Source organism: Tiliqua scincoides, chromosome 3 (genome assembly GCF_035046505.1).
Source record: "Tiliqua scincoides isolate rTilSci1 chromosome 3, rTilSci1.hap2, whole genome shotgun sequence".
Lineage (NCBI taxonomy): Eukaryota > Metazoa > Chordata > Lepidosauria > Squamata > Scincidae > Tiliqua > Tiliqua scincoides.
The window spans coordinates 136230056-136257913 of NC_089823.1; the positions used below are offsets into that span (position 1 = coordinate 136230056).

At 42.6% G+C, this 27858-nt stretch overlaps 1 protein-coding gene across 1 annotated transcript in view; it reads left to right on the top strand.

Annotated features, from left to right (window-relative positions):
* The window catches only part of LRMDA (leucine rich melanocyte differentiation associated), a 923478-nt gene that overhangs the window by 772897 nt on the left and 122723 nt on the right, over positions 1-27858 (top strand). The window contains exon 6 of the mRNA XM_066622155.1: positions 2957-3041. Within this exon, the coding sequence (XP_066478252.1) occupies positions 2957-3041 (85 nt within the window). The remainder of the gene's footprint in view (positions 1-2956; positions 3042-27858) is intronic.

Here is a 27858-nt window from a genome sequence, read left to right on the forward strand (position 1 = left end):
GGACTTGCACCACCTCTGGAAGTGCTACAAGTCCAAGGAGAGTAGAGCGGCTCGAAGCCGCTCTGTTCTCCCCAGGAACAGGGGTTGGGATCCTGCATAACTGCCAGATCCCAGCCCTGCCTCCCTCTCCTTGTCTGCTGGCCCCCGGGACCACGTACTGCCCGCCCTCCCCCCACCCAGGAAAGCCTCCCTCCCACCTCCCCCACGCCCATCTTTGCAGCTTGCGTTGGCCCAGCTGGGCCGGCACAAGCCTCAGAGAGGAAGCCAGCACAGAGGCTTGTGTCAGCCTCCGCAGACTGATGCTTCTTGGAGCACTGGCCTGGCTTCCTCTCAAGGAGGCGCAAACATACCTTATGGCACGTTTGTGACCCTCCTGGGCCAGTGCCAGGGACTTGTGCCAGTCCAAATCAATTCTAGGATTGCGCCCTAAATCTATCACTTTCTGCTTCTCTGCCTAAGTAACTGATCAACACAATTACTAGATTTCTGACTGAAACTGCACAACTAGGTTTAGAGCAGGGGTGCCCAAACCCCAGCCCTGGGGCCACTTGCGGCCCTCGAGGCCTCTCAATGCGGCCCTCAGGACCCCCCAGTCTCCAATGAGCCTCTGGCCCTCTGGAGATTTGTTGGAGCCCGCACTGGCCCGATGCATCTGCTCTCAGCATGAGGGAGACTGTTTGACCTCTTGCATGAGCTGTAGGATGAGGGCTTCCTCCACTGCTTGCTGTTTCACGTCTGTGATGCAGTAGCAGCAGCAAAGGAAAGGCCAGTCTTGCTTTGTGCAAGGCCTTTTACAGGCCTTGAGCTATTTCAAGAACTTAAATCATTCATATAAGTTCATCTTTAATATAGTTATTTATGTAAACATATGTATATTTATTCAAATTCTAAATGTAAATTATTTATTTTTTTCCCCGGCCCCCCAACACAGTGTCGGAGACAAAATGGTCTGTCCTTGTAGGTATGTTTGTTTTTTAATGCACACTTTCAAATGGAAAAGCATAGATTTTAACACTGCAACTAAGGATGAATTTAATTATCAATAGCTGTAATTATCTTTCTGTGCCTGGTTTACCTGAGTTTGGTTACTTAAAATGCACTCTGTAATTGATTGATATTGACTTACAAAAGGATCTGTTCTCTGATTTTGAACAATGCCGTTTTGTAATATCAAGATCTTGCTTATCAGGATGCCTGTTGGAGAATACAGTAAGATCTAACATTCTTCCACTTTTCTGGGGAAAATAATGTGTTAAAATTTAATTTTGTGCTGCTAATATAAAGTTGATTTGGTATTTTTTTGGTATTTTTGGGGGGCAGTTAAGTAAATGTTATAGCCTGATATTTATTGTTCCAAATTAATACTTATAATTTACTTAATATATTACCTGAAGTATTTATTTAATGCATTCCATACACTTTATATTTTGGGGATAATTAGGAGTCTATTTTGAGAAAAGTTACAAGGCAGTGGGGCACTTCCAGTGGTCAAAACTGGAACTTGAAGAGATGGAACAAGGGTGACATCTGAGGTTGGCCAGGGGACCACCCCCTTCAAAGGGCTTACCCAACTGGATCAACCCCTGAACTCTTAAGTACTAGTGGCAGAGGTACCGTCTAATAAAGCAATTCTCAAACTGTGGTTCTGGGACCTACCAGTGGGTCAGCACTGCTGCCCAATTGCAATTAGAGCCACACCCTTTGGCATTTATAAAACGTGCAGCAATATCTGGAGCCTCTAAAAAGTTTGCGAACCACTGCTAAATCTTTAGGTTGAACAGGAGCATCTAGAGGGACTCAATGCAGGGCTTTGTCTCAAGGCCCCAGCAACCTGGTGCTAGCACTGGGGTGGGGCTATCTCCAGAGAATATATGAACTTCTGTGAGAACAAGATAAGCTGGTATCCTCCAGATTGCACACAGTAATACGAACCAAATCCTTGTGCTTCATACTCCATTTCCCAAAATGGATTGGCAAACTGTCAGAGCCTGCCAATTCAGGTTTCAGTGCATGGCAGGGCAGGGTGATGGTGCAGGTATTTCAATACTAGAGAGTTAAACAAATCATTCTATAATATGTTGTCGATGGTTCAAAATATATCACAGGAGCTTGTGTGTGAAATTATTGCAGGCTATAACCATTTATAGGGAGGTACACTAGAGACAAGTTGCTTCCATTCTCACTCAGAAATCTAACTTCCTAGTGACACAGGGGAGGAAAAGATGGGCCTGAACTCTGAAGGAAAAACTTTAGTATCTCTCACTAAAACACTTTTAAAAGTCATGCCCAAAAGGCAAAAATAGGAGCAGTGATAAATGGATGTGTACTAGAAAAGGGGCACTTCCCCTGATAAAGAGAAACGTTTGGAGTGTATATAAGTGTTCTATGAACAATAGTCACTCAGACCCAAAGTACAAGTTATGTCTCGGTGTATCGACTCAATGAGTTGATCAGAAAAACTAGGTGCTCATGTTCATGTGGTTTGAAAGATAGAGAGATGCAGACACATTCTTCAGGTGCTACCCCTGACATCTGCCTAGTCAAAGGGGCCCTCTGTTGCCCGTTTGGGACAATCAGGAGGGGAGGTCCCACATTTATTTTGGCCTTCCAAACATATCCTTAGTGTGTGAAATGAACCTTTGGCTAAGTTTATGGTATTCTGTAACTCTATGGGATGTCAGGATGTGGAAGGTTTAAGACAAAAATGTAGAGAGGGAAGGATTTGAGGTATCGCTAGAGAAAAGACGCGAGAACTTTGAAAATGAAAATGGACAGGGAAAGATTTTAAGAATGAATGAGAATGTGCTCACCATGTGGATCAGCTGAGAATTATGCTTTGACAGAGCCAATCATTGCTTCGTTTTCTATCTCATACCTAGCATTCTGGCGTTTGTATGACTGTATCCAGATTACCATCTGATTTTTATTTAGGCTATTTACTGTTCTCATCTTTCAGATTTCAACTGATGGTGCCTCCATGTCTCCTCAGCCACACTATACTCCACTGCCATCTGGATCAAGAGACCTCACCAACCACAGAGGTAAAAAGAAAAAGAAAAAAAGAACGTATTGTTATGAATGATTGCAAGGTGCTAAACTTTGTTGTGAGGCTATTAGAACTCTTTACTGCTCTGCTGGCGCTCTAGAGAGAATGCACCACTCTTCTGAGCTCCTGATGAGAATAGTGTACTTGGCAAAATTACAATTTTAATATATTAAGCAGGCTTTCAGAGGTGCTCTATTGGGAAAGCAAATGAATCTATTAAATAACACTTAGCAAGTTCAACAAAAATATGATTAACTTCACTATTGCTAAAGAGACAATTGCATGTTATACTGATGATTTCTGAGAAACCTAATAACCCCTTCTACTCCTGGTAAAAAATATTTGAATATATATATATACTGTACTTTGCATTTTAATTCTTCATGTTTTCCTTTACATTATGTAAAGTACATGTATTAGTGCACATTTACATAACATTAATTTTTTTTAGTGAGCAGGATGAGGATCAGTTCTAATTTTCCTCTTAAAAAAAATTAAAAATTAAAAATACACATTTGCAGTAAAAATAAATTTCAAGAATTAGATGAAAAATGGCACATATGGTAAAGGAACTATTTTGAACATCTTGAAGTTTTCGATTCCAAAGGACAAAGTTAATATTTTCCAACATTCTGTAGGAGCACATGCAACAAATGAGATTGTTATTTAGTTACAGAGGATTCGTATTTTGAATATTGTCTCAGTTCAATAAAGTATGCATCAGGTAAAGGAAAAACAACCATGTTTTCTAAGGATATATACTAGAGTGTGAACTTCATAACTTCAACACTGTGGATCCAGGGTTGTCAATTTTCAGAGGCTCAAGGAATTGTCAGTTTCCAAGGTTGTTAATTTGCAGAGGGTTAAGGCTTAAAAAGCAAGGGATGGAGATTCAAATTCCTATGTCACAGGTCTCTGAACCAAAAATACCTCTGTCTTGATCAGATTTCATTTCAGTGTGTTAGCTCTTATCCAGCCCATAGCCAACTCCAGACACTGATTCAGGACTTGCACAGCTTCCTTGGTTAATGGTGGAAATGTGACAAAAGAGCTGAGTATTATTCATATATCGGTGGCACCCAACTCTATAACCCCAAATGACTTCCCTCAGCAGCTTTGTGTACATGTTAAAACGCAAGATGGCCAGAATGGAACCTTATGGAACACCGCTGGCCAATAGAAATCTTGCAGCACCACCTTCTTGAATCTGCCCTCCATGAATGACTGAAGCCACTGTAAAACATCCTCTGAGCCGGCAAGGCAATCCAAAAGAATACCATGGTCAATGGTATCAAAAGTTACTTATTATTTTCAAAATCAAGGTTGATGCTTAGTCATTGAAATGATGATGCAGCTAACCTATTTAGTCAAAGATTGACAAGAGAAAATCTGCTAACATTCAGAAAATTATCAATTGTGTGAAATATTCAATATGTGAAAAAATTTGTCAGTTTTTAGCCAACTTCAGAAAGGTTCTTTGCAAATATATAATACTTTTTACTGTCTTTTACTGTAAAACTTGCTTTGTTTGATTGTTCTTAGTTGGAAAATATTAAATAATATTAAATATAATGGATACAGCACGGTCCTTATTATTCGCAAGGGTTCCATTCCTGGAAACCCCATGGATATTGAAATCTATGGATGTTGGAATCAACAGATTTTGTAAGACCCAATCCTTCCGAACCCGACCGGAGGCCCTTCTGAGTGCCAGGGAGAAAACCACGACACTAGAACCTCAGAAGCGCCTCCAGATCTGACCAGAGCACAGCTCTGGGCTACAGATGGCCCAGCCTACGGGTTCAGAACCTGCGATTATTCAGATCCTCAGGTACTGAACCTATGGTTATGGAGGGCTCCCTATATAGTTTAGATAATTAAGGACCTAACTTTCCATTGCTGATGTAGCTGTCTGTGCCAATGGGGCATGTGCTGCATCCTGAGGTGGGGGGACTGTCACGGAGGCCTCCTCAAGGTAAGGGGCTGCATTGCAGCTACTTCAGCACTGGAAAGCTGGATAGGATTCAGCCCTTATTTTTTAAAAAAATTATTGCAGTTTAACAGGTATAATTATTTTAGAGTCCTACTTCTGTGATCTGCCAATAACACTCCTTTAAGTATGCTCCACTGAGTTGCTCTAGCACTGCTGGATTTTGTTATTTTAATGAGTCTGAGGAAATGTTGCTTTTAGGTGGGTTCATAGCTTATAAGGATCCATTTTGCCAAGATCTTTTCACAGTTTATATAAATTAAAATTCAGTGGATAAACAATGTGCCCTGGATTTCAAATAGCAGTATATGGGCATAATTCATCCAGAGTTAAGCATGTTTGGGTCCCTTTGATTTCAGTGGAAGTCATGAGCTGCATCCTGCATGGAGGGCAGCAGTCACAGAGGCCTCCTCAAGGTAGGGGAACATTTGTTCCCTTACCTTGGGCTGCATTGCGGCTGCATCAGCTCTGGAAAGTTGGATAGGATTGGGCCCTAAAGGAACTCTGAAATCAATGGGAGGTAGAAGTATTTAACTTTGACCAGATTGCACCCCAGGTGAATGAGAGAAGAAAACTGTCAAGGGTCAGGAAAGCTGGCTCTAAAGCAAGACACTGTTGGCTCTCTTTGTTAGTTAACATGTACAAAGGGACCTCAAGGAAATAATAATTAAGGATGCTTTCCAGAAATCCAGGTGTTGTGAATTGAGTTTGGAACATTTTGCTGGAAGGTTGTATGTGAGCAATCAGCTTACTCTCTGGAATACAAGGAAGTTCTCTGAACTCACAAACCCTACAACTCCCTTAATTGGAGTCAAGAGTGTACCAAGAAAAGAGTGAAACACATAAACATGCCATTTTGGAATTCCACTCCTAAGGCTTTTCTATTCCCTGAATGGTCTCGATCTCACATAAAAGATTGAATCAGCGATTGCATATGTAAATATTGGCAGCTTTTCGGGAATTCTTTGCAATCTGAAGCTAAGGGAGCAAATGACCACTGCCTTTGTTCATCTCCAGAGGGGCTTGTTTACAAGACTCTGAATCTCTTGTGAGCAACTTAAAGGCAGCTGTAAATTAACTATGCCTGCGGCTCAAGAGGAGAAAAAACAGGACCAAATCATCTGTGCGTTTGGCCACATTTTCATAATTTCCACTTTGTTTTTTTCCATATTTAGAACAAAGGGAAAATATGAAGGAAGCTATAATTTTAGTCTGCAGTCTTCAGCCTGGTCCCAAAGAACTGCATAGCTGGTTTCATGAGCTGAAATTAGTTTTGGACATGTGTGTCTAGAAATGCAGTCGTTGTCGTCGTCGTCGTCCCCCGTGACAAAGTTCTTTTTTAAATGACAGGAGTTGCAAAAGCACTTTGTAGTGATAGGTGAACTCTTCCTAACCCAATTCTGAATCAGACTAGTGAAAACAAATTATTTTGAAAATATTTTAAAATAAATAATGTATTATTACAAATTGGGCATCATCATACTCTTGATGTATCAGAAGCATAATGGAGCTTAGAAAGTCTCTGCTGCAAGCTCCCTTCACTGGTTCCCTCCTAACATAAAGGAAGAAGGTTTCAAGAACAATAGGCAGGTGCAATGTTTTCCAAACTGTGGGTCATGACCTAATTTTTGGTGGGTCATAGGCTCACCGTGACCAGGAAGCTGCAGGGCAATATGGTGCATGAACTAGAAGTTTTTAAGAACTACATTATCTATAAAAATGTGGGAAGGATTTGTTGCATTTGAACGTGGAGAATTACATCTGTAAGATGATTGCTCTGATATTTATCGGCAGTTCTGTTAAAGTAATTCTTCTATAGGAAGAAATACTGAAATACCATTTTTCTTTAACTGTACAAGCAGGAGGTTAATTGCCAAAGTAACCAGCAACCTTGTTAAAACTTGTAAAGGTTTCATGTACATTAGCCTCCTATATGTCATCTTCAGTTACCCTACCTGTCTTTAGATCACAGGAAAATCTTGTAGAAGCAACAAAACTTAATTCCTATACTATGATCAGCATTTTGTGGATCAAACAAATAAAAATGTTTATCTGTACAAATTTTGATTTGTAATTAAAATATACATTCATTTCTAAAATGAATTAGAAATGAATTCTATCATTAATAAGCCGTTTCTGTCCAATGTTGCATACACACAAAAGGGATCAAATGTACACCTGTGGGGTGGGCAGAAATAGGTTAATCTCCTGTCCTGTTGGGGGTGGGCTTTATTCATTATGAAAGTATGTTCCTGCTAGCTGGCTGTGCTTGGTTTGTGTTCTGTATGTTCTTGTGAGTCAGGCCCAGCTTATATTAACTCACCCGCAGATGGCAAATCTGAACATCAGGAAGACTCCTCCATGTGATGTGCAACCCCGAATCCTGGGGTTTTCACATTCCTCCCTGTGTTCAGACCTGTCCCTTGCACAGAAGTGGTGGACTCACAGTGATCTGTGGATGTGTCAGCTAGCTACCATGGTCATTGAATGCAGGGAGATATCACCTAAAGAGGTCTGGGGGGGTGGCTGGGGGAAAATTAACCTCAAGGTTTTAGGTTTTAAAGGTCCTACCCTGCAAAATTGGATTCCCTTTTTGAAACCACTAGACTTAAAAGAGAGAATTTTTTGCATCTCAAAAGGTGATTATTCTGCTCATGTGATCACTGGCAATCTTTGCTGTGGTGACAGTGGTTGTTATTGATACAGTTGTTAGATTCCCATCCCGTTTACAGCCGGAGGCTTTGTCTATTTAACTTTGAAATTGATTGCTGGGAATGTCACAGAATAATTTACATAGCAACTTATCATAATTAGTCAGAGTTTGTAGTTTCCTTAATGTGAGCTGCACTTTATGCTTGGCAATTGATTTTCCTGTATATCTGCATGAAGCTTCTTAATGTGTGCCATCCAGGAAAAAAAAAAAATTCTGTGGGTAGTTTTTTATCATTTAGTTAACCTGAGGAATCATAAAATGCATTTAATCAGAGACTATAAATAGGAAGCACTTGCTTTAACTCATTTAATATGGTGCAATGAGATGAATAAGGGGGAAATGTAAGTGGGTAAAATATATTGGAGTTCCATTGCAAGCAGAAGTGGCTATGAATATTAAGAATTCTTGTTTAGTTGGTTTCCAGACCATACTGCAACACTTTATAGATCTTGTTTTTGTTTTCCCAGTGGACCAGTAGATCGTTTTAGGGCATACACTAAAGTCATACATTGCTAAATGGGTTCCAGATTGGCACAAAGCCATAAATGTCAAGAGTTGCTAGCTAATTCTCAGTTTTAATCAATGTTCTTAAAAATCCACTGCTTTCTTTATGAAACACCAGCTGAAACCCTCATCTATAAGAACAGCCCCCGCTGGATCAGGCCATAGGCCCATCTAGTCCAGCTTCTATATCTCACAGCAGCCCACCAAATGCGCCAGGGAGCACACCAGATAATCTATGATCCACTGATCTTTTATTCTGATTGCTACAGCCTCTTTATAGCCCAGATTATATGTACTCCAAGCTAAAAAAAAAATTAAAAATCATGTACCAAGTAAATCAAAATTCTGCAGTGAGAAAAGCAGAATTATGCAATATGTAAATATTATGCAGCTTGTGCAAATACATGTCAGGTGTACATACTATTTCACATTAGGACTGGAGGCATTACCAGTATGCCACATCAACAATACTACCATGTCAGCCTCCTCTTAACCGGGTCCATCCCCAATTCCTGAGGATGCTAATATCTATCGCCCTCTTTTCCCACCAATGCCTCCCCACTCTACAGCTCTGGTGTGGCCACAGAAAAGAGATATGCAATTAACTGGCCAAGTTTAGCAGGCCTCCCTCATAACTTTATCAGATTCATGGGGCAATATATCTCTCCAGTGCAAACAAATTAAGTTACTCCACCACTTCATAAAAGAAAATGTTTATTTTAAGCTTACAAAAAGCTTAGTTCACATAGAAGCCTGTCCACCTTCCACCCAAAGGGGAAGGCAATAAAAGGAAAAGGGTTCAAGTAAATAAGTCACAAAAACACAATATGGGTAATCGAGGCAGCAGAGAAACATTACAAACCTCTACCTACATACTAACTTACAAATTGAGAGTTTGCTTCCCAGGCATAAATCTTTAATCCTTCAGACAGCATAGTAGAAGCATTTCAAGTACCAAAGTACCATGAGAGAACTTGATGGTCAAAATCTCTTACCCAAACTTATAGCTCTAAAGCCTGACCCTCATGGCTAGTTCCACCAGTAGATTGTAACTCAGCAAATTTGTGGAAACAATTATCCATTAAGCTCTAATTACAGCTGTGATGCTCTCAAGTCCTTCTCTGTACAGGGAAGGACTAATTAATGATCACAGTCTTCTGTTCTTTCCTCTCAACTACACAGCCTTCCAAGAGTTCATGCTTCAGAGCACAACCACCACGTATCTTTCCCAACACAGCATTATTTCTACAAAGATGTTACATTCCAAATTCTCAAATTTACAACTTCCGTCCTCCAAAATTACAATGCCCACCTCCTTGACAATACATAAATTATTTGATTTTGCAAAAGTTTTGGCAATTATACTAGTCATGGGAAGGGCAAGGAGCTGGGAAGGGCACTGAAGTTCTTTGAGCAGTAGAAAGGAAAAGAGCAGCAAAGGCAATGGTGTCAATAATAGTGAGCTTTTGTACATACAAAAATGGTACTGATCAGTTCCCTGTCAAATTTGCTTTTCCATTCTGTGTATAAAATACTATTAACATTGTTAGAGTTTACATTGTAGTTTATCAAAAAATTGCAAGTGAGCAGGAAAAATAAAACACCAAAAGGCAAGTGATACTTTAGCATTGAGGAACACAAAAGGTATGGAGTTGTAGAAAATATTTGAAATAAAAGTTTTGTTATTCCCCCCCCTCCCCATCTTTGGACCAATTTGACACCACTTTGAAGAGCAGAGTTTAAACAGGCATTCACTGCTTTCCAAAATCATGTGTTTTCAAGACACTGAATGTTCATTCCAACCACTTCCACCACACATGTCTGTGCTCACCCTAATTCAGCTACCCCTCTGGCTTCTGAGTTTTTCTCAGCCATTGCTCACTCATTTCAAACATAAATTTGCAGATGTAAGAAGCATAAACATGCTTTTAAAAAAATGAGGTTTATTTGAGGTTGCTCCCTTGCTTCACTACTCCATTTGTGTCCGTTTGTTTTCCACCCTGCAACTAATATTGATTTCTACCCAGCAACTAACAGCAATTTCACAGGGGCAATTTAATCTAGGAAGTAGCACTGGGGGAAAAGTTTAGGCACCCTCCCCTAAATTGCAGCCTTGATCTTAACCGTACTCCTTCGCAACTGTTTCTGAAAAAGGAAAAAAAAAATGGAAATTCCAGGCACAGAACTCTGTCATGTGTAGTTTGTTTCCCTGTCTGCATCATGAATCTGGCCACTTGCAGTACAATAAATGTACTGTATTACAGTTTGAAAATAAGACCTTAATCTGGGGACAAGAAAGTGCTTTGCATGCCACTCATTTTTTAAAGAGGTGTCCTATCATATGTAGCAAGGGGAGAGCAACTGTCCCTCTTCACCCCAACATGGCATCTTTTCCAGTGGCTGTTGCTGGTGTCTCTTCTCCATCTCTTTTTAGACTGTGAGCCCTTTGGGAACAGGGAGCCATTTCTTGATTTGTTTTGTTATGTAACCCTCTTTGTGAACTACTTTTTGTTGAAAAGTGGTTGAACACAGCTTTAACAGCATATACCTTACTTGTACAGCAATAGTGGGGAGTCTATTACTGTGGTTCCCCCCCCCCCAGAAACCACACATATGTTACTGAATGTTTAATACATTACAGTTGGTTTTGATTCTGACCCTTGACTGACTATGGTTCAGCACATGCATTTATGTGGGTCACTGGATTCATGTTGCTGTCACTTTCTGGGCTCAACAATTTCTTGTCTGTGCTTCAAAGGAATGTTGGATCTCTATCAGGATACTGTAGGCTGTTAAAACTTTGGCATAAAAATGTACCACTGCCTTGTATATAATAATGATGGGAGCAGGCAGCCATGTGGAATGAAGGATGGGTGAGCGAGCTTGGAATTGTACATAAACGCTCTCAGAGGCTTTGCTGAGAACTTGGATGAAATCACTCCGAAGGCACTTGGGAAAGAGAATCAGTTTAATAGATTCAAAATGGAAAGATGCTACTTCTAATTGATGAAGTCTTCTACCTTCCCAGTTTTCAGTTAGAAACCTAACATTTGGGGGGGGGGGGGGAAGGTAGAGATGATCAATGTCTTCTTGCCAAGCCACCTAATGGACTTTTCCAAAGGCTTATGGTTAAGTGTATAGGATTATGTATACTATTACAAAATGAACGTAGTGCTGGCAGATGATTAGGATTATGGTGTAAATAGAATTTTGTAAAATAGTTGGAAACGGCAAAGTCTGAAAATATACGGCAGTGGTTTTCAAATTGTGTCCTGGGAAATCATGGGGGGCCTTGGAAGCTTTTCAAGAAAGCTCTTCCACAATGAGAAGATTAATAATGGTGGACAATTTAGTGAAAGATGAGGATGATCGTCCCTAAAAAATTGTGTGTGTTATGTTACAGGGCACACACTCTGTGGTAGTTTCCACTGAGGTCAACCTGCATCTTGGCTGTTACCACATCAGATTACAAGTGAAGATCATATGATTGAACGCTATTCCACACAAACATTTCCTCTGTGATGCAAGGTGCTAGGGAGAAGGGTTCAGGCCTAGTCTTCATCCTGATGTGCTAATTTTCTGTGTGTAAGATTTTTCGTTTTAAGGAAGAGCTCAGGCTCTAATTTTTCTGTTTCCAATCTCATTCCATGTAGAGCTGAGCTCAGGATACTATTGGCTGAATAGCTCCTGTGTTTTTACAATTTAGGAATTTCCCTCAACTCAAGACTTGCGTGTCTTTCTCTGTTTGTTATATTTAGAGCCAGGGTGGTGTAGTGATTTGGGAGACAGATCCAGGATCGACTCCCTGCTCAGCCGTGAAGCTTCCTGGGTGACCTTGAATCAGTCACTATCTCTCAGCCTCACTTACTTCACAAGGTGGTTGAGAGGACAAAAGGAGGGAACTGTATTCACCACCTTGAGCTCCTTGGAGAAAGGGTGGTATAAAAATGTGAAAAATAAATAAACACATGCAGCTTCCCTTGAAAGGCTGGAACCCAAGGATCCCAATTTAGGTTGGCAGAATCTGTGTGTTTTCTCTTGGTATTTTTAGACAAAAGAATGACTGTTCAGGATTAACTTTCTGTTACAGTTGGTGAGCTGAGATGGGAAACTTTCTTCAGTGATGCATACACCTTATTGGTGATAGTTCCAGGGCTCTTATGAAAGAGTTTTCCTGCTCAAATGAAGGAAGAAAGTATTGTCCTCACTTCCATGATGTTCTATAGTCAAACTTAGGGTGCAATCCTAACCCCTTATGTCAGTGCTTTCCAGCACTGGCATAGTGGTACCAATGGGACATGTGCTGCATCCTGCAGTTGGGTGTCACTTACGGAGGCCTCCTCAAAGTAAGGGAATGTTTGTTCCCTTACCTCAGAGCTGCACTGCCCTTATGTCCGTGCTGAAAAGCACGGACATAAGGGGTTAGGATTGTGCCCTTAATTGGCTACATCATGCTGTGATGTCACCATGCTGAGCATGTGATTCCCAATTGGCTAGATGACATAGGGAGCAAGAAAAACTCTAATTTTAAAAAATGGCACCAGTATAGCTACTGAAGAACAAACCAAAAAGTCAAGGTTTTGGATGTATTGGGGGGGGGGGATACATTTCAGAACTGGTGAAGCATTTTTATGCCGAAAATGTTTTCCCATGAAAATTCAGTCCAGTGCAGCCCTAGTAAATCTCAAGTGACTAGAGATTCCCCCCTCCCAAATTTGGTCCCTGAGGTATGGAACTGCACACAAAGGAAAATGGGGTGGTGGTAGTGGTTCAAAATGGCAAAGTTTAAGAACCTCTCGGCTGGCCCCTTCCCTCTTTCCTAGAACATCCATCATTTAGGAGATTCCTATTTAGTCATAAACATGTCTTTATGTGGAATTAAAAAATAGTGAGCAAACAACATCCTAACAATAGTTGCTGTCAGCACACACAAAACTGACTCATTAATGATGATGGGTGTGATGGGTGTGTAGGGAGACTGTAGCAGGTGTGCTCTTCAATAAATTTCAATTGGCTGTAAAAGTCTGTAGCCAAACAGCTTCATCATTTGGCCTTTCAAAGCTTGCAGACAGGCAATTTTTCATGATTTTACCATTTTGGCCCAATGAACCCTTTTTAATTAAATATACCCCCTGAATCCAGATGTTTGTTTATTTGTTCCAATGAAGCTACAAAATGACTGCACAGTCCAACTGGAGAGATATTTGGCAAAAGAAAGACTAGCTGGGACTGGAACGCTAAATAAACATGGCAGTTCCCAGTAGTTTGTATCTGGAGAGCTCTTTTGTTTTGAAGAGGATTCCTTCAGAGGACAGCAATTCTGTACTTGGGGTGGAGAAGGGAATCATATGACTACATTTTCAATGCAAAATTAAGATTATTAACAATATGCAACCCAGAAGACCTGTTTACTAGCCGTGTCCTTTTTATATCTGTTTGCTATCTATGGGCACCCCTTTACTCCTACACTCCAAATAACTTCTAAAACTGATTTCTATATTGACTCAGACTCTCTTCTAGCAGCCCAGGACACTGTTTCCCTTAGTGCAATCTCAGTACCTCTTGGGTGCTTGTGTATGAATTAAATAGCCAGGTGTACAGGACCCAATTGTACACAGCCTTTGGCAGCCCATTGGCACAATTTCTGGACTTTGGATATCAATTCTCAGCATACAAAGACAGCTGCTATAATTAACATTCTCATGCTTGCTTAAGAGCAGCTTCTAATTGTGATCAAGTGTACACACACATAACGATTACCTATGCCCATGAAACAGGGAGCATAGCTCAGTTTTTGAGCATATGCTTTGCATGCATTAAGCTTCAGATTCAGTCCCCAGCATCTCCAAACAACATGTTATGAGACATGTGTGCTAAGCATACATTTCTGTGTGTGTGAGTATGTGTGAGCATGGGTGTAATCCCCTGCGGGCTGGGGATAAGAATAGGCCCTCAGTCTGGCTGTACTTGTCGTAAGAGGCAACTAAATATCCACCAGGTAGATGGGACTCGTCAGCCTGGGAAGGCAGCTCATCTGAGAGAAGGAACTCTGATCCCAAACCTCCATTGCCTTATGCCTACATCCAGTTATGGAAAAGGCTTCAGGAGTCAACCTCAAGGCAAAATCCGGAGCCTGAGTCCCTGAGGCAGTTCATGGCTGAACACAGTCACGTTCTGGCAACTCCTGCGATGCTGCTGGAACCAACTATATTGGCTTCTGCCTTTCCATTGAACCATTTCAGCGATGTGGAGAGGGGGGATTTGCTGCATGGGAAACAGTCTATCCTCCATATCTGCTTTACCCAGGCTTTGCGCACTGAAGAGGACACTCTGTTCCAGAACCACCATTCAGAGCGCGATACCATAGTCTTCTGAGACTGAAGGATGCCAACCAACAGGAGTATGTGTATGAGAGAGATCTGAATCAGGAATGCAACAGCGGAGTTTTGTTGCCACATTTGCTCTGACGCATGTCTCTAAACACATGTGAACTCTAAACATGAAGAATTACTCAAAATAATACCAAGTCTGACAATCGTAACTTGGATCATTGGTTGAGTGCAGGGATAAGACACTGTATGGTAGCACAAAGAGGACTAAAACTCAACAAAGGCATAGCAAAAGAAAATGTATACATATATATATATTTAAATAAAATATATATTTTTGTATAAATATACATAAATATGCATTTATGTACACAAAAATATACATTTATGTGTACATAAATATACATTTTTAAAAAAAATAAAAAATGATTGGGGGAGCCAAGCCTGTTTTCAGCATGGGAATGATGACCCTTTGCAGGAGGAAGTCAGAGTGATCCAAATCTAATCATTTATGGACTAGAGAGAGAGAGAGAGAGAGATCTGGATCAGGAATGCATCAGGGAAGTTGTATATATTGGGTCTGACACAGGTCCAAGCCCACAGATCAAGATATGGAAAGAGCTTTCTTGGGTGCCTTGGTTAAGCACCAAAGGGGGTGATGTTCTTCTGAGATCCAATGATTTCAGCTCAAGGGTTTGGTTATTTCAACTCATTCTATGTTTCAACACAGAGGGGTTCAGCCCAGGGTTTGAGATGCAGTTATGTGACGCAAACATGGTCACCAGCATACCATAGGATCCAAGCAAGTTCAACAATTTGCCTTAAAAGCCAGGATACTGTATGGTATAGTATAGTATAGAGTAGGCAAAAAGATGTCATGCTTTGTGTGTTTGTGTTTCCTTTTCTACTTTCAGAGAGAAAAGTTATTTTATGATCCCCTTGGACCTCCCAAAAGTAGAAACAAAAATGCTGGCATGATATGAATGACTGTATTATAATCATACATTTGCTTATCAAAGTGTCCTCCAAAGACACTCTTTTAACTTTGTAATCTATACATATTTTTTTTCTTTTGTGCATTTTAGTCTGCTGCAAAACTGGGATTAATTGTGGCCAGTGAACCTAACAATTCTGCCTTAGTTTTGTGCTTCCTGCAGTGGGAGTGCTCCATTGTTTGTGTTTGGAAAGAATCGAAGAAATAAACCAGCAAATATACCCTTATTTTCTGCAAGAGGGTGATATTTTGCTTCCACTGCTGCATAAAAGAGACTTGATCCCCTCGAGTTACCCTCAACAGACATCATCTTGTGAAGCTTGAGAGCTGTAGATAGTATTGATTTGGTGTGGAAAATAAGCCTGTATTGACACAGTAATGAACTACTCCTTTCTTGCACAACAGATGATATTGGGATCTTTCACGAAAACTCGGGTGGTTCTTAAGAATCTGCCAGATTCGAGGAATCGCTTGAGACACTCATTCATTCCACCCCCACCCAGTGGCTGCATAAACCTGAAAGAAGAATGGAAAATAACTCATTGACTCTGCACTTTGCCACCTGCTGAGAGCAAAATGCAATGCAGCGCAATTTTAGTACTTACGTGCCACTGGGGAAAACAGACACTTTCCGTCACATTAGTGAGCGCAAGGGGGGAAAAGTCAGTATATGAGTTGTCTAAGCTCTCTGTTTTGAAACTCAGGCAAGTGTTAGGGTGACTTCTCAAGTGAAATAGATTTTGTAATTTGTATCCACCTTATATAATTAGCATGATAAACTGAGAAAACTGAAGAACCACCAACTGCTAGGAAGACAGTTTTTCATTTCCTACTGAGGTTCATGCAGTAATAGAAATGAACAAGGAGCTATCCTGATTTCACTCTGTCCGTTGCCTTCTGCTTAGTTCAGAAGCAGGGCCCTTTTGTCTGAAAGTGAATCTGAAATGAAAATCTGCATACATTTGAAATCCATCTGAATTTAAAATGGTGGATTTTGAAAATCCGAATAACATTATCTGATTTTTGAACCCAAGTTTTTTGATATACACAAATGTGTACACACGGTTAAAACCTGTTTTACATACTGGACAGTCCCACAATTAAAATGCTAATTCCTAATTTCCAAATTTGCCATTTTTGGAAACACATTTGAAAGTTAGGATCTGCATTACAGTTTTTAATTCTTCCTAGATGATTTAGGCTCAGATCTGTTCACTACTGGAGGCTTTATATTTGTCTAACTGCCCAATCCTCTTCGGACACTGACAACAGCATATTGACACCAGCTGAAAGACAGTCATATCCTGAGTCCATCCAGACAACGCTATTCTGGCACAGGTCTCCCAGTGAACCCAGCACAGTTCATCCCAGTAATGCTGGCAGTGTCTATGGAAACACCAACACATCCCATCATCCATGGTGCGACATCAGTGCATCATTGGTGTGACATCTAAGCAGACAATCACTGCATCCACCCTGCCCCAATAGCGGCAACCAGAGAAGGGCTGCCAAGGTGAACCAAGCAGGGGGTGAGGCGGGTACAGTGCCAATAAGTGGCCATTACTGGGAGGGATACCCCCTCCAGATCCTAGAAATTAAACTCGGCAACAAGTACCACCTGCACAAAGTCACAGACTGGGAGCCAGGCAAGATGGGTTCGGGCCCTAGTAAGGAACTTGTCCTAACCGACAAGGCACTTACCTTTTGCATGACTAGCCAGAAGCACACATGGCAGGATCAAAAAGAAGAGGGGGGGAGGCAGGTCTAGAATCCATACCCAACTACTCTACAGAGCTGTTTTCTAACTACCCAGCCACAGCAGGAGATAGGCAAAGAGTGCCTCATCAGCTATCCAACACATTGCCTCACCACAAAAAGGCACACCTGGGTGGGTGGCTGTAGCACATAGATCTACCAGAGGAAACACTTCATAGGCCGACTATTGCACCAGCATGTGACACTTGGGACCTCTTGCAACAGCCTGCCCAGCTAGCTACACCCACAGACACCCATTCCTTTGGCTTCATTGCTTGCACCTGTATTCTGGCAGTGGAAGGCCTTTCATGGTGGTGTGAAAGCCAGGCCGCTGTCGCATGCAGGCAACAGCACGGAGCACACATCAGCAACTCTCAAAGCCTCTATCAGTGCTGGTAAGCTTAGGGGGTGGAGGTGTGCCATGGGCAGGGAGGGGGGGTTTCAGAGTGGATGGGGGGGCCTAAAACATCTGATGAATAGAAACCATATCCTATTCCATATGACCGAGAGCAAGTTGTGTGTTATCAAGTGATTGAGATTTGGATGAAGCCAGCAATTCATTTATGGACTGAGAAGCCAATGTATCCAAAAGGTCATTTTATTCTTGCTAAATTCTGATTTCTTGTTTTACTATTTCTTCTTCTGATATTTATGAATACAAAGGCCTATGATTTTTTTTTTTTTTTCAGTTATACACATTAAAAAAAAGTTAGGAAGTAGTTACAGTAATATTGTGTCAGGAATTTTGAACCATTCTCTCAGTAAGAAATTAAGATGGACTTTCTTTGGAAATTTTAGGGTGCAATCCTATCTTGCGCTGGAACAGGCTAGCTAGGAGGCTTGCGCTGTATCCAGCGCAAGATAGAGCACCACAGTGGCTCAGCCGAAGGTAAGGAGAAACTCTTCCCCAGATAAACCACTGCAGCCCCTATGGCTCTCCTTGGATTTGCACCACCTCCTGAGGTGGTGCGAGTCAAAGGAGAGCAGAGTGGCTTGAAGCTACTTCGCTCTGCTCAGGAAATGAGGTTGGGATCTGGCATAACTGCTGGGTCCAAGCCCTGCATCCCACTCTCCACCAGCCCATCTGCCACCAACTGCCTGCCCTCCCCCCACTTTGGAATGTCACCTTTCCCACCTCTGCCACACCCACTCTTAAGTCTTGCATCGGCCGAGCTCGGCTGACGCAAGACTTGGTCCCTCCGTCGCCATGGAGGATGAATTCACCTCCGCATGCCAGCCTGACTCACAAGGAGGCATAAATGTGCTTTATGGCATGTTTGCGACCCTCCTGGGCCAGCGCAAGGGACTTGCACCAAGGGCAGCTCAGGATTGCACCCTTAGAGGTATTTTTCAATACAGTGAACAGAAAATGCTGTAATTACTTTTAAGATTAAAAATGAATTGCTTTAAGTTTTTTTTTTTAAAGTAACACCCACTAGATCACTTAAGTAATGCAGTATGTTAGGGTTTTTTGTTTTTTTTTACATATATACATAAGGAATGGGATCTATCAAGGCTAAGAAATATAGTGTGAGAAATCTCAGTGAAACTATGCGGAAATGTGCTCACACCCTCTCCAGAACCCCAAAGGGCAGGCACTCTGCTCAGTTTCCAAGGCCAGGATTTTGTGGCAATTGAGATTAAGGGGAATAAGCGAAGCCTGTACTGTTTATTGTGACCCATTGCCATAATCTGTTTAAAAGCACAATCTTAAGGAATAAATATTCCTTTTGCTGTCTAATATGATTGGAATTTGAAAGAAACAAGAAGGTAGATATTTGGTTAATCCAGCCTATCCTCAAAGGTGCAGAAATGTTTGGTTTAAGAAAAAGATTGTGGAGGGGAGGAAGGGGATATATAGAGGACTTATTTAGAGGACACATCTATAGCAGTTCAAATTTTTCAGCTACTCAGTAGGCAGCCTTTGACCTATCTAATTTCTGATTCTTCCTCTACCCCACTAGGCTGCTCTCCAAATCTGCAAGGTATCACCCTTGAATCCCAGGCTCAGCACCTTCTAGGCAACTATAGACTCTTAAGGCTATGTGGTATAGTCAGATCTCTTTATATGTGAATATGAAACCAGGGAGGAGCAGAAGGCGGGGTGGGGGGGCTGCCCAGCCTGGGATAAGCAATGAGGCGGAGAAGGATGAAAGGAGAAGGCGGGGGGTGGCTGCCCAGCGGGGATAGAACATGCGGAGGAGGAAGCTGAATAGAAAGGCCACATGGGTGCAGCCCGGCACTGGTGGGGAACCTGCAGCAAAGCTCCGCAGCAGCTTCCAGAGGAAAGCTGCAACCCACCCCTGGTACCAGATTCCCTTCCCCAGCCTCTCTGGCCTGCCAGGCTAGTCCCTCGTCACCTCAATGCTATAGCTCCCCGCTGCTCCTTCCACTGCTGCCGAGGAACAAAGAGGCTGGGCAAGCATGGTCGCCAGCCTTTAAACTACACGCCCCAGCTTGCCCCCCAGCCCCAACCAATAGCTGCTCACCACGTCATGCAGGCGGAGAACTGGACAAGTTTCCCTCCACCTACATTCCCAGCTGGAGGGCTTATCTTGCAACAGAACGTGACTGAGAAATCCACACATATGGTAGTCATCTCTTGTTTAAAGAAAAACAAACAGTTAAATGCAGGTGTTTAATCTATGCTGCATGAACACTGAGGATTTCCAAACACCCCCCCCCCCCCGACTGTAGTTGCAGTCACATTTGAAAATATGTTCAGAGAGAGAATTGTGTTTATGTGATCATATGAAGCTGCTTTATACTGGAGTCCACGGACCCAGTGCTTATTCCAAAGGCAGATCTTCAAAGCCCTAGACTAGGGATTCCAAAAGTGTGCATCATCCCTATTACTCTGGTCGCCCACCTGCCCATTTCCCTACGCTCCTTGGGATTTGAACGCCACCATTTTGGATCTCACAAAATTCTGCCAGATTGAGGCACCACCAACTTGGATCCTCCAAGATGATGGCAGCACCTGGCTCAACTGGCAAGAAGTGACTGGGAGGGGGGGCATCATGACTCACGTAAGTTTTGGAACCAATTTTTCTAGTCCTGCTTCCTGAAATCCTTTTAGTGGAGATGTCAGGGGGTTGAAACTTGGACCTTCAGCATGCTAAGCATGGGCACTACGTCTAAGCTATGGTCATCCTTTACTCTGTGTCCAAGCTCCCCCATAGTCTATGTAGAGCTCTGTGTCTGTGTTGATAGAAAGTGTCATGTCTCCTTTAGATAGAGCAAACCTTTTCCATACCATGAGTCCTGTTTCCAGTTTTTGTGTTGATCATTGAGAAAGAGAATAATAATAGTTCTGATCCAATAGCATTAATGGGGGCTGGGGTGGAGGCATCTAGTCAGTCAGCTGCAATTCTACTGTGCCATCAGGGGACACATGCAAAGCCCACATCTCTATTTATTTTTTTCCTGAATCTGCTGCTTGAGTGGGCAGTGGGTGAGCAAACTGAGGCTAGGCACAAATTCAGGGTAAATGTGTGGCGAATTGTAATGATGCTCATGTGCTTTTGCACAGTAGGCAAGAGAATGTTCCCTCCAGTCACTGGTATCTGATTGGTGGGAAATTACTGTTATTACCTGGATTCAGTTTGGAGACTGTCTAACAGACACACCACCACATTGCAAAACAATGCAAGTAATGCTGAAAGAAGTTCCATTTATTGAGCAGAAAAGAAAGGGAAAAGGCATGAGAAAAGATTCCGATGCAAAGCAATGTATTTTAAACTCTCTCTCCCTGTGTGTGTGTGTGTGTGTGTGTGTGTGTGTGTGTGTGTGTGTGTGTGTGTGGCATGGCCCCAGGCTTTTAGGATGCAATAATCTGCAATGCTTGGTTAAAGCACTTTGGAGTACTTGAGAATGAGATGTTTAGAATGAAGGGAGCAGAGGGAGAATTTGATCTAATGTTGTAAGGCAGAAGACTGCAAAGCCTTGGGGCACAATTAACTAAGGACCTGGCACCTGCCATCTCTAGCTTCAGCACTGGCTTGGTGAAAGTATTTGTAACCTTAAATTTCAGGCTATGGCTCTTCCCCGTGCTAACATCATATTGCTATACTCAAAATTGCAGTACACAGGACAATACATTGCAGTAGTCCAGGTGTTTGCTCTATAGAGTGTTGCCCTCTTCTTGGACAGCCACCATGCCATAAGTGAAATTTAATCCACACAGCAAGAACATTCTCTCCTTTTTGACCCAGTACAATTGTAATGTTTCTTGACCCCTCAAGTACTATTAAGACATTGGGAACTTACTCACTACCCCCTTACCTCTTCAGCATAAATTTCTTGTGTCTTCCCTTTTCAGAGTATACCATGTGTATTATCATGTTTCCACCAAGTTAAGAGCTAATAATGGTTATTTTCAACCAGGATTTGAAGTCAACTTCAAACTTTGGTATGTAACTATGCACGCAGTCCTAACCAACTTTCCAGCACTGGCATAGTCGTGCCAGTGGGGCATGTGCTGCATCCTGCAGTTGGGTCTCAGTCATGGAGGCCTCCTCAAGGTAAGGCAATGTTTGTTCCCTTACCTCGGAATTGCATTGCCCTTACGTTGGTGCTGGAAAATTGGTTCGGATTGCGGCCTATGTGTGTTAAACCTAACCATGGTTGGTGTTAAGCTTCTGACACTACACTATGGTTTATACTAAATAGCAAAGGGAGAGGAAAATTCTCATGGGAGAGATTTAAAAGGGAGGGGGTTATACAGCCAATACTGTGCTTTTGATGTCTTAACCATGGTTTACCACAGTGATTTTCAACCAGTGTGCCGTGGCACACTTGTGTGCTGCAAAAGGTCTGCAGGTGTGCTGCAGGAACGTGGGGGAGGGTAATTTATTATTAGTGCCATTGGGGAATTTTAGTCCTCTACCAGCAGCATGGTGTGTCTTGACAATTTTAGCACCTTGTCAGTGTGCCCTGAGATGAAAAAGGTTGAAACTCACTGTTTCACAAGACTGACAGCACAATCCTATCCTGTGCTGGAACAGGCAAGCCAGGAGGCTTACGCTGTATCCAGTGCAGGATAGGGGCCAGAAACTTTCCCCCTTAACTCTGGGTAAGGGCTGCTGACCCCAATGGGTCTCCTTAGACTTGCACCACCTCTGAAGGTGGCACAAGTCTGAGGAGAGCGGAGCGGCTTGAAGCCGCTCCGCTCTCCCCAGGAATGTGGGTTAGGATCCAGCCTAACTGCCGGATCCCAGCCCCGCTTCCCTCTCCCTATCCGCCCCACTGCCCGCCCTCTCCTGCCCAGGAACGCCTTCCTCACTCCTCCTCCCCGCCTCCCCCATGCCTACCTTTCATCCTTGCATCGGCTCATCTGAGCCAACACTAGGCAATGGGAGGAAGCCAGCGCGGAGGCTTCCATCAGCCTCCATAGGCCATTGCTTCTGGGAGCACCGGCCTGGCTTCCTCCCGAGGAGGTGCAAATGTGCCTTACAGCACATTTGCTACCCTCCCAGGCCAGCCCAAATCTTGACCAAATCTTGGGCTGGCTTAACTCCACATTAGGATTGTGCCCTGATAGCCCAATCGTATGTCAGACTGGGCTGCCGGCCATAGCACTTTGCAACCGAGTTCCACTCTTGCAAAATGGCTGTGCTACACTGGTGAACATTTTTGAAGTGCTGCTACAAGAGGTGCCAGAGTCTACCCTCCCTTTTGGCAGCCTTCATCTGCTTGGACTTGTGCTAGCTAAAGAGCTAGCACAGGACTGAGGAGACCCATTGCAGAGCGGGAGGTTTAAGGAGGAGTACAAAGATTTAAATCCCCTTTCCCCTCTGCTAGAAGTGTTGCAAGAATGATAGGTTAGTCTGCTGGAGGTGGAGAACCTGATTTAGTTGCTCGTTTGGGAAAGGTCATCCAAATGAAATATTTGAATTCATTCAGAAGTGTAAATCCTGCTTCCGGACTGTGGCTTCCGAAGTGGCTTACAACATATACCTGAAACACATCTTACAGCACAATCCTATGCATGTCTACTGAGTAGTAACTCCCACTGAGTTTAATGGAACAATAAAATAGCATCAGACACTACCACAACAATAAAGTGCACATTCTTAAAAATTGACAAAACCCACAAACTAGAATCTGTTCCATTTAACTGGTCTCTCATCTCAAAAGCCCTTTTTTGAGTGGAGGGCAAAGAGGTGAGCCTCTCTGGTTAGGGTGATCCATAGTAGGGTGCAACCCATTGTAGGGTTCAACCACCGAGAAGGTCCTCTATCTGGTGCTTGCTTGCTGCACTTCATAGTTTGTGTTCCCGAAAGGAAGCATATCTTTTTGTATAAGGCCCTATTTTCCTTTGTAATGCTGCCATTCTTCCTGATTCGTTCCAAAACACCATGGCAAAGTGAGAGTCAATGATACGCCGTCACAGAGAGTGGAATTGGAGCACACTGAGCCCCTCATTCTTCAACTCCTTTTTTAAAAAGGTTTACTGAAACTCAGACAGTCCACATGATACTTTTGCGGGGTTCTTCCTCAAACAATTAAGGTTTATGTGATTGTTGTTGATATTCTGTCATTTCTTTGCTAAAGCTTGTGCTGTTATAGCTGTAAAGTGTTGCAGCATAAGGGCTGTTTATCAAAATATGCATGGACATTTCCTGTGACAGGAGAAATAGGCATGTGTGTCAAACTGTTTCCACAGAAAGGAGGGGGGGGGAAGCTCCATGTGCTCAATTTGCTCAAAATTATGACATTCTGTTCCAAATTTGACAGAACTAGTTCAGCACATAATTCATACTAAAATAGGAACAGTGATATTTAAACACTTCAGTTTGTATGCCTGTTTTAAAATACTGCAGAACCATTTCTATAAAAACGAGTGCAAAGTTTCAGGCAGCTCCAGTTCCTGGCTCTCATTCCTTTTCACTGAGGCTTAGACAAAATGTAAAACAACCCTTCATGGTCTCCTCAAATGTACCACCTACTTTTTCTGCTTAATTGGGGGGGGGGGGAGGAGAGACTACACCATAGAGCAAAATAATCTGCCCTTCAAAAAGATGACCATTTTCCTAGTTCTGATTTGACTGGTAATTTCTAGAGAATCTCTGTTGCAGTATCATCAGGTAACTAAGGCCCAAATCCTAATCAACTTTCCAGCACTGGCATAGCTGTGCTAGTGGGATGTGTGCTGCATCCTGCAGTTGGGTGTCAAACACGGAGGCCTTCTCAGAGTAAGGGGATGTTTGTTCCCTTACCTTGGTGCTGCATTGCCCTTATGTCGGTGCTGGAAAGAGGGTTAGGTTTGTGCCCTAAATCTGATTAGCTATCTGATACCACCAGGTCTGCATGGCATCATCAAGAAGTCTGTTTAGCATGAGGTCATTGCTTCTTCCCAGTGGCCAGTCACTAGTGGGTCCACTGCAAGTATGCTTTCTAGCCCGTCTGCTCGCTTCGCAGTGAGTTTTATTAATCACATGGGAAGGCAGTTCATTCAAACACCCCCTAAGCGTGCACTTCTAAACCTCTTTCAGACTTTATTGGTGGGTGTAGGGGGGGTGGTTCAGATGACTCTCCCCTCCCTGTGATTAAGAAAACTGGTTCGGATGTGACATTTGAAAGGCCAGGACGTGCATGCACCATGCGTGTGCACATCCTTAATCACGTGAACCCACTCAAACAATTAATCATTCAGATCAGCCCTTCATAGTGATGTCAGTATCAAGTAGCCAAGTCTGATTGGCTGTGTGGTGATGGGATATCACATTGCCTTTGTGATTCCTGATTTGCTGGGATCAATGCAGTAAGAAAAACAGTGAAAAAAATAGTGCTGAAGCTGCGGATGAAGGGAAAAGACAGGCAGAGAGCAGCTCATAGGAAAAAGTGAGGGAGGTTGTGGAACTTTTTGCATCCCAGAACCCATCTCTCTGACCAATGAACCTTTTCTATGAGAAATTTGGTACAGTTCTACCTTATCACATGACCTTTCCACACTCTCCTAAATTGCTCTCTAAGAATATTCCTATGAATCTTTTGGCTCTCATACCCACCTCCTGCCTGGCATTGGCTACCTCCCCAGCATCCCCTGACTCTCTTGTCATCTTTCTCCCTTGGGGCTTCTCCTCCCATCCATATGCTTGAACTGCGGTGCTTTACTTCTCCACAGAAATGAATGCCAGTCATTCACTTAGGGTGGAGAACATAAAGGGTATGTGAGCATGCCACCATTAGGGTGAGGGATAAATCTGTCCGATGCCTTTGGCGATATTTTCTAATAAGAATCCTGCCAGTTCCTATTTGCAGAACCTCATCCTGGATTTGCTTTCTTGGCCAGCCTAAAGTGTGACAGAATGTTGGGATGGAACATTAAGAATTTACTTATTGATAGACCTACAGATGCTCTTCAGAAAATGGCATTTAACCCAAGCCTAGGTGAAGGCCTTCCCAAGGTCCAAATGAGCTGGTTCTACAGTGTGGCCTCTTTATTCAGTCACACCATTCGCATATATGGCACTGCAATTGACTGACAAGGTATTAAGGATGATTTGGAAATTAAATAAGGAAGCATGTAGAGTTTGCAGAGCAGTGAAACCGCAGCCAGGAATGTACCTGTAATTTAGGGTAAAGAGCAGTAATGAGTGCCCATAAAAATAAATAGCCATGATGTTAAATAGACTGCAGATCATTTGCACCTCAAGGCTTTGCTTAGATTTTGTGCCAGTTAAGAAATGCGGTAATAAGCATTTGCAGATTTTGCCAAGAGAATCTTTTATATATAACATTTCATGTGTTTTGGAGGGATTTAGGGTTCCAGAAAATACTTACAGAGGCTATAAGGGGATAGAAGTCATTAAAGAATCTACTTCCCAGTTTGAACCGATTCTGTCTTCACGTATTCATCAACCATTGTTATATATAATGTGCAAACTTCTTGGGAGAATGTTTCATATCTGAGCTGGTTATGGCCATCTTTGAAATCTTTCCTGAGTTATACCCAGAAGCATATTTCTTATCATATGTAGACAAAACAAAGTAACGGCCAGACTGCTGCTTTCTTGAATGCTCTCTTGGGGCCAGACTAGACTATACACAGGAGACGTATCCATAGTCTTCAATCTGTGTATGTGTTAGCTGAAAAGCAGCATTGGCGATATGGAATGGAAGAGCAGCTGAGGAGGGGTTGCTTAACCCTTTCCATTCTGCTATTTGTCTACTCAACCCCCCTTTCCCCAACCTGCTTTTCTTCCCACAGTGAGAAAAATATAGGGATCCTTTTCCCCATTTTGGGGGCAGGGAAGCAGCCAGAGCGGGCAATTTAGAACAGAAACATGGCAAGAAGGGACACTGCTCTTCCATTTCTTCCAAAAACAGCAACAACAGACAGCCTGGAGATTATTTAGGAGTCTCCCATATGTTACCCATAGGTTAACCCAGGGATGTCAGACTTGTTTCATACAGAGGGCTGAAGTTAGCATTCAGGGCTCCAGCTGAGGGCCGGAAGTGATGTCATTAAGCAGAAAGTGACATCATTAAGCAGCTAATGGCCAGAAATCAGACCCTGTTCTCATACAGAAACTCATTACCTGCAAATGACTGCAGAGAAAGTACGCAAATCTTGGTCATATTTCAAGATTTGAGAAAGCCCAATTTTCATGTGGGCTGCCATTTCAGCTGTAACACCTCAGCAGCTGAGAGCCTGAGGGCCACATAAAAAGCTTCTGGGGGCCGAATCTGGCCCCTAGGCCTTATGTTTGACACCCCTGGGTTAACCCATAGGTTAACCTTGCCTGTTATTCAAAAGGAAACCTGTTTCCTTTTGAACAGGTTTCTTTCTAGAAAAAGTAAAGAGAGTTATTTTTTCCCCAGGCAATACAATGTCCTTAGGACCACAGCACATATTGTATTTGCCATTGGAATGACACTCTTGACACTCTTCCACAACCTCCCTCCCTTTTTCCTATGAGCTCCCCCTCTGTGAGCCATGACAGCCAGTGGCAAATCAGGAGAGGTTGTGGAGAGATGCTGCCAGATTCTGCCACACTTGGTGATGCTGTTATCTCTATTGCTGCGTGCCATTGATCAGAGAGACACTGCAGGCAGCAATCTTTCTGGTCAGTGGCTGGGTAGTTGCTATTTGCCCATAAAAAGGTTTGAGAATGTAGCTGAGGGAAGGAAAGAGGACAAGAGAGAGATGTGAGAAGGCAAAGAAGGTACATGAAAGAGATCAAAGACCAAAAGATGAGAGAACGTGGTTTGCCACAGAGAGGGAAAGGTTGGAATTCATTGCATTGCGGACTCAAGAACAGCACTTCTTTGTCCCTAGAGCTGTGTCCACAGCCTGTGCATCTGCTGTAAGTTATTTTTGCAATGATTTAGTGGCCAGAGATACTATTAAAATAATATGTAGGGGGAAAGAAACACTTTGGGCATGCCTGATGTGAAGGGGAAAAACAGGATAAGAATAGTTTAAATTAATAATAATGAATATGTGTGGTGCTTTTTTTTTCTTGCACACAGCTAGGCAAGCTCTTCTGAACTTCCAACATTCATTTGTAACAGAAACAA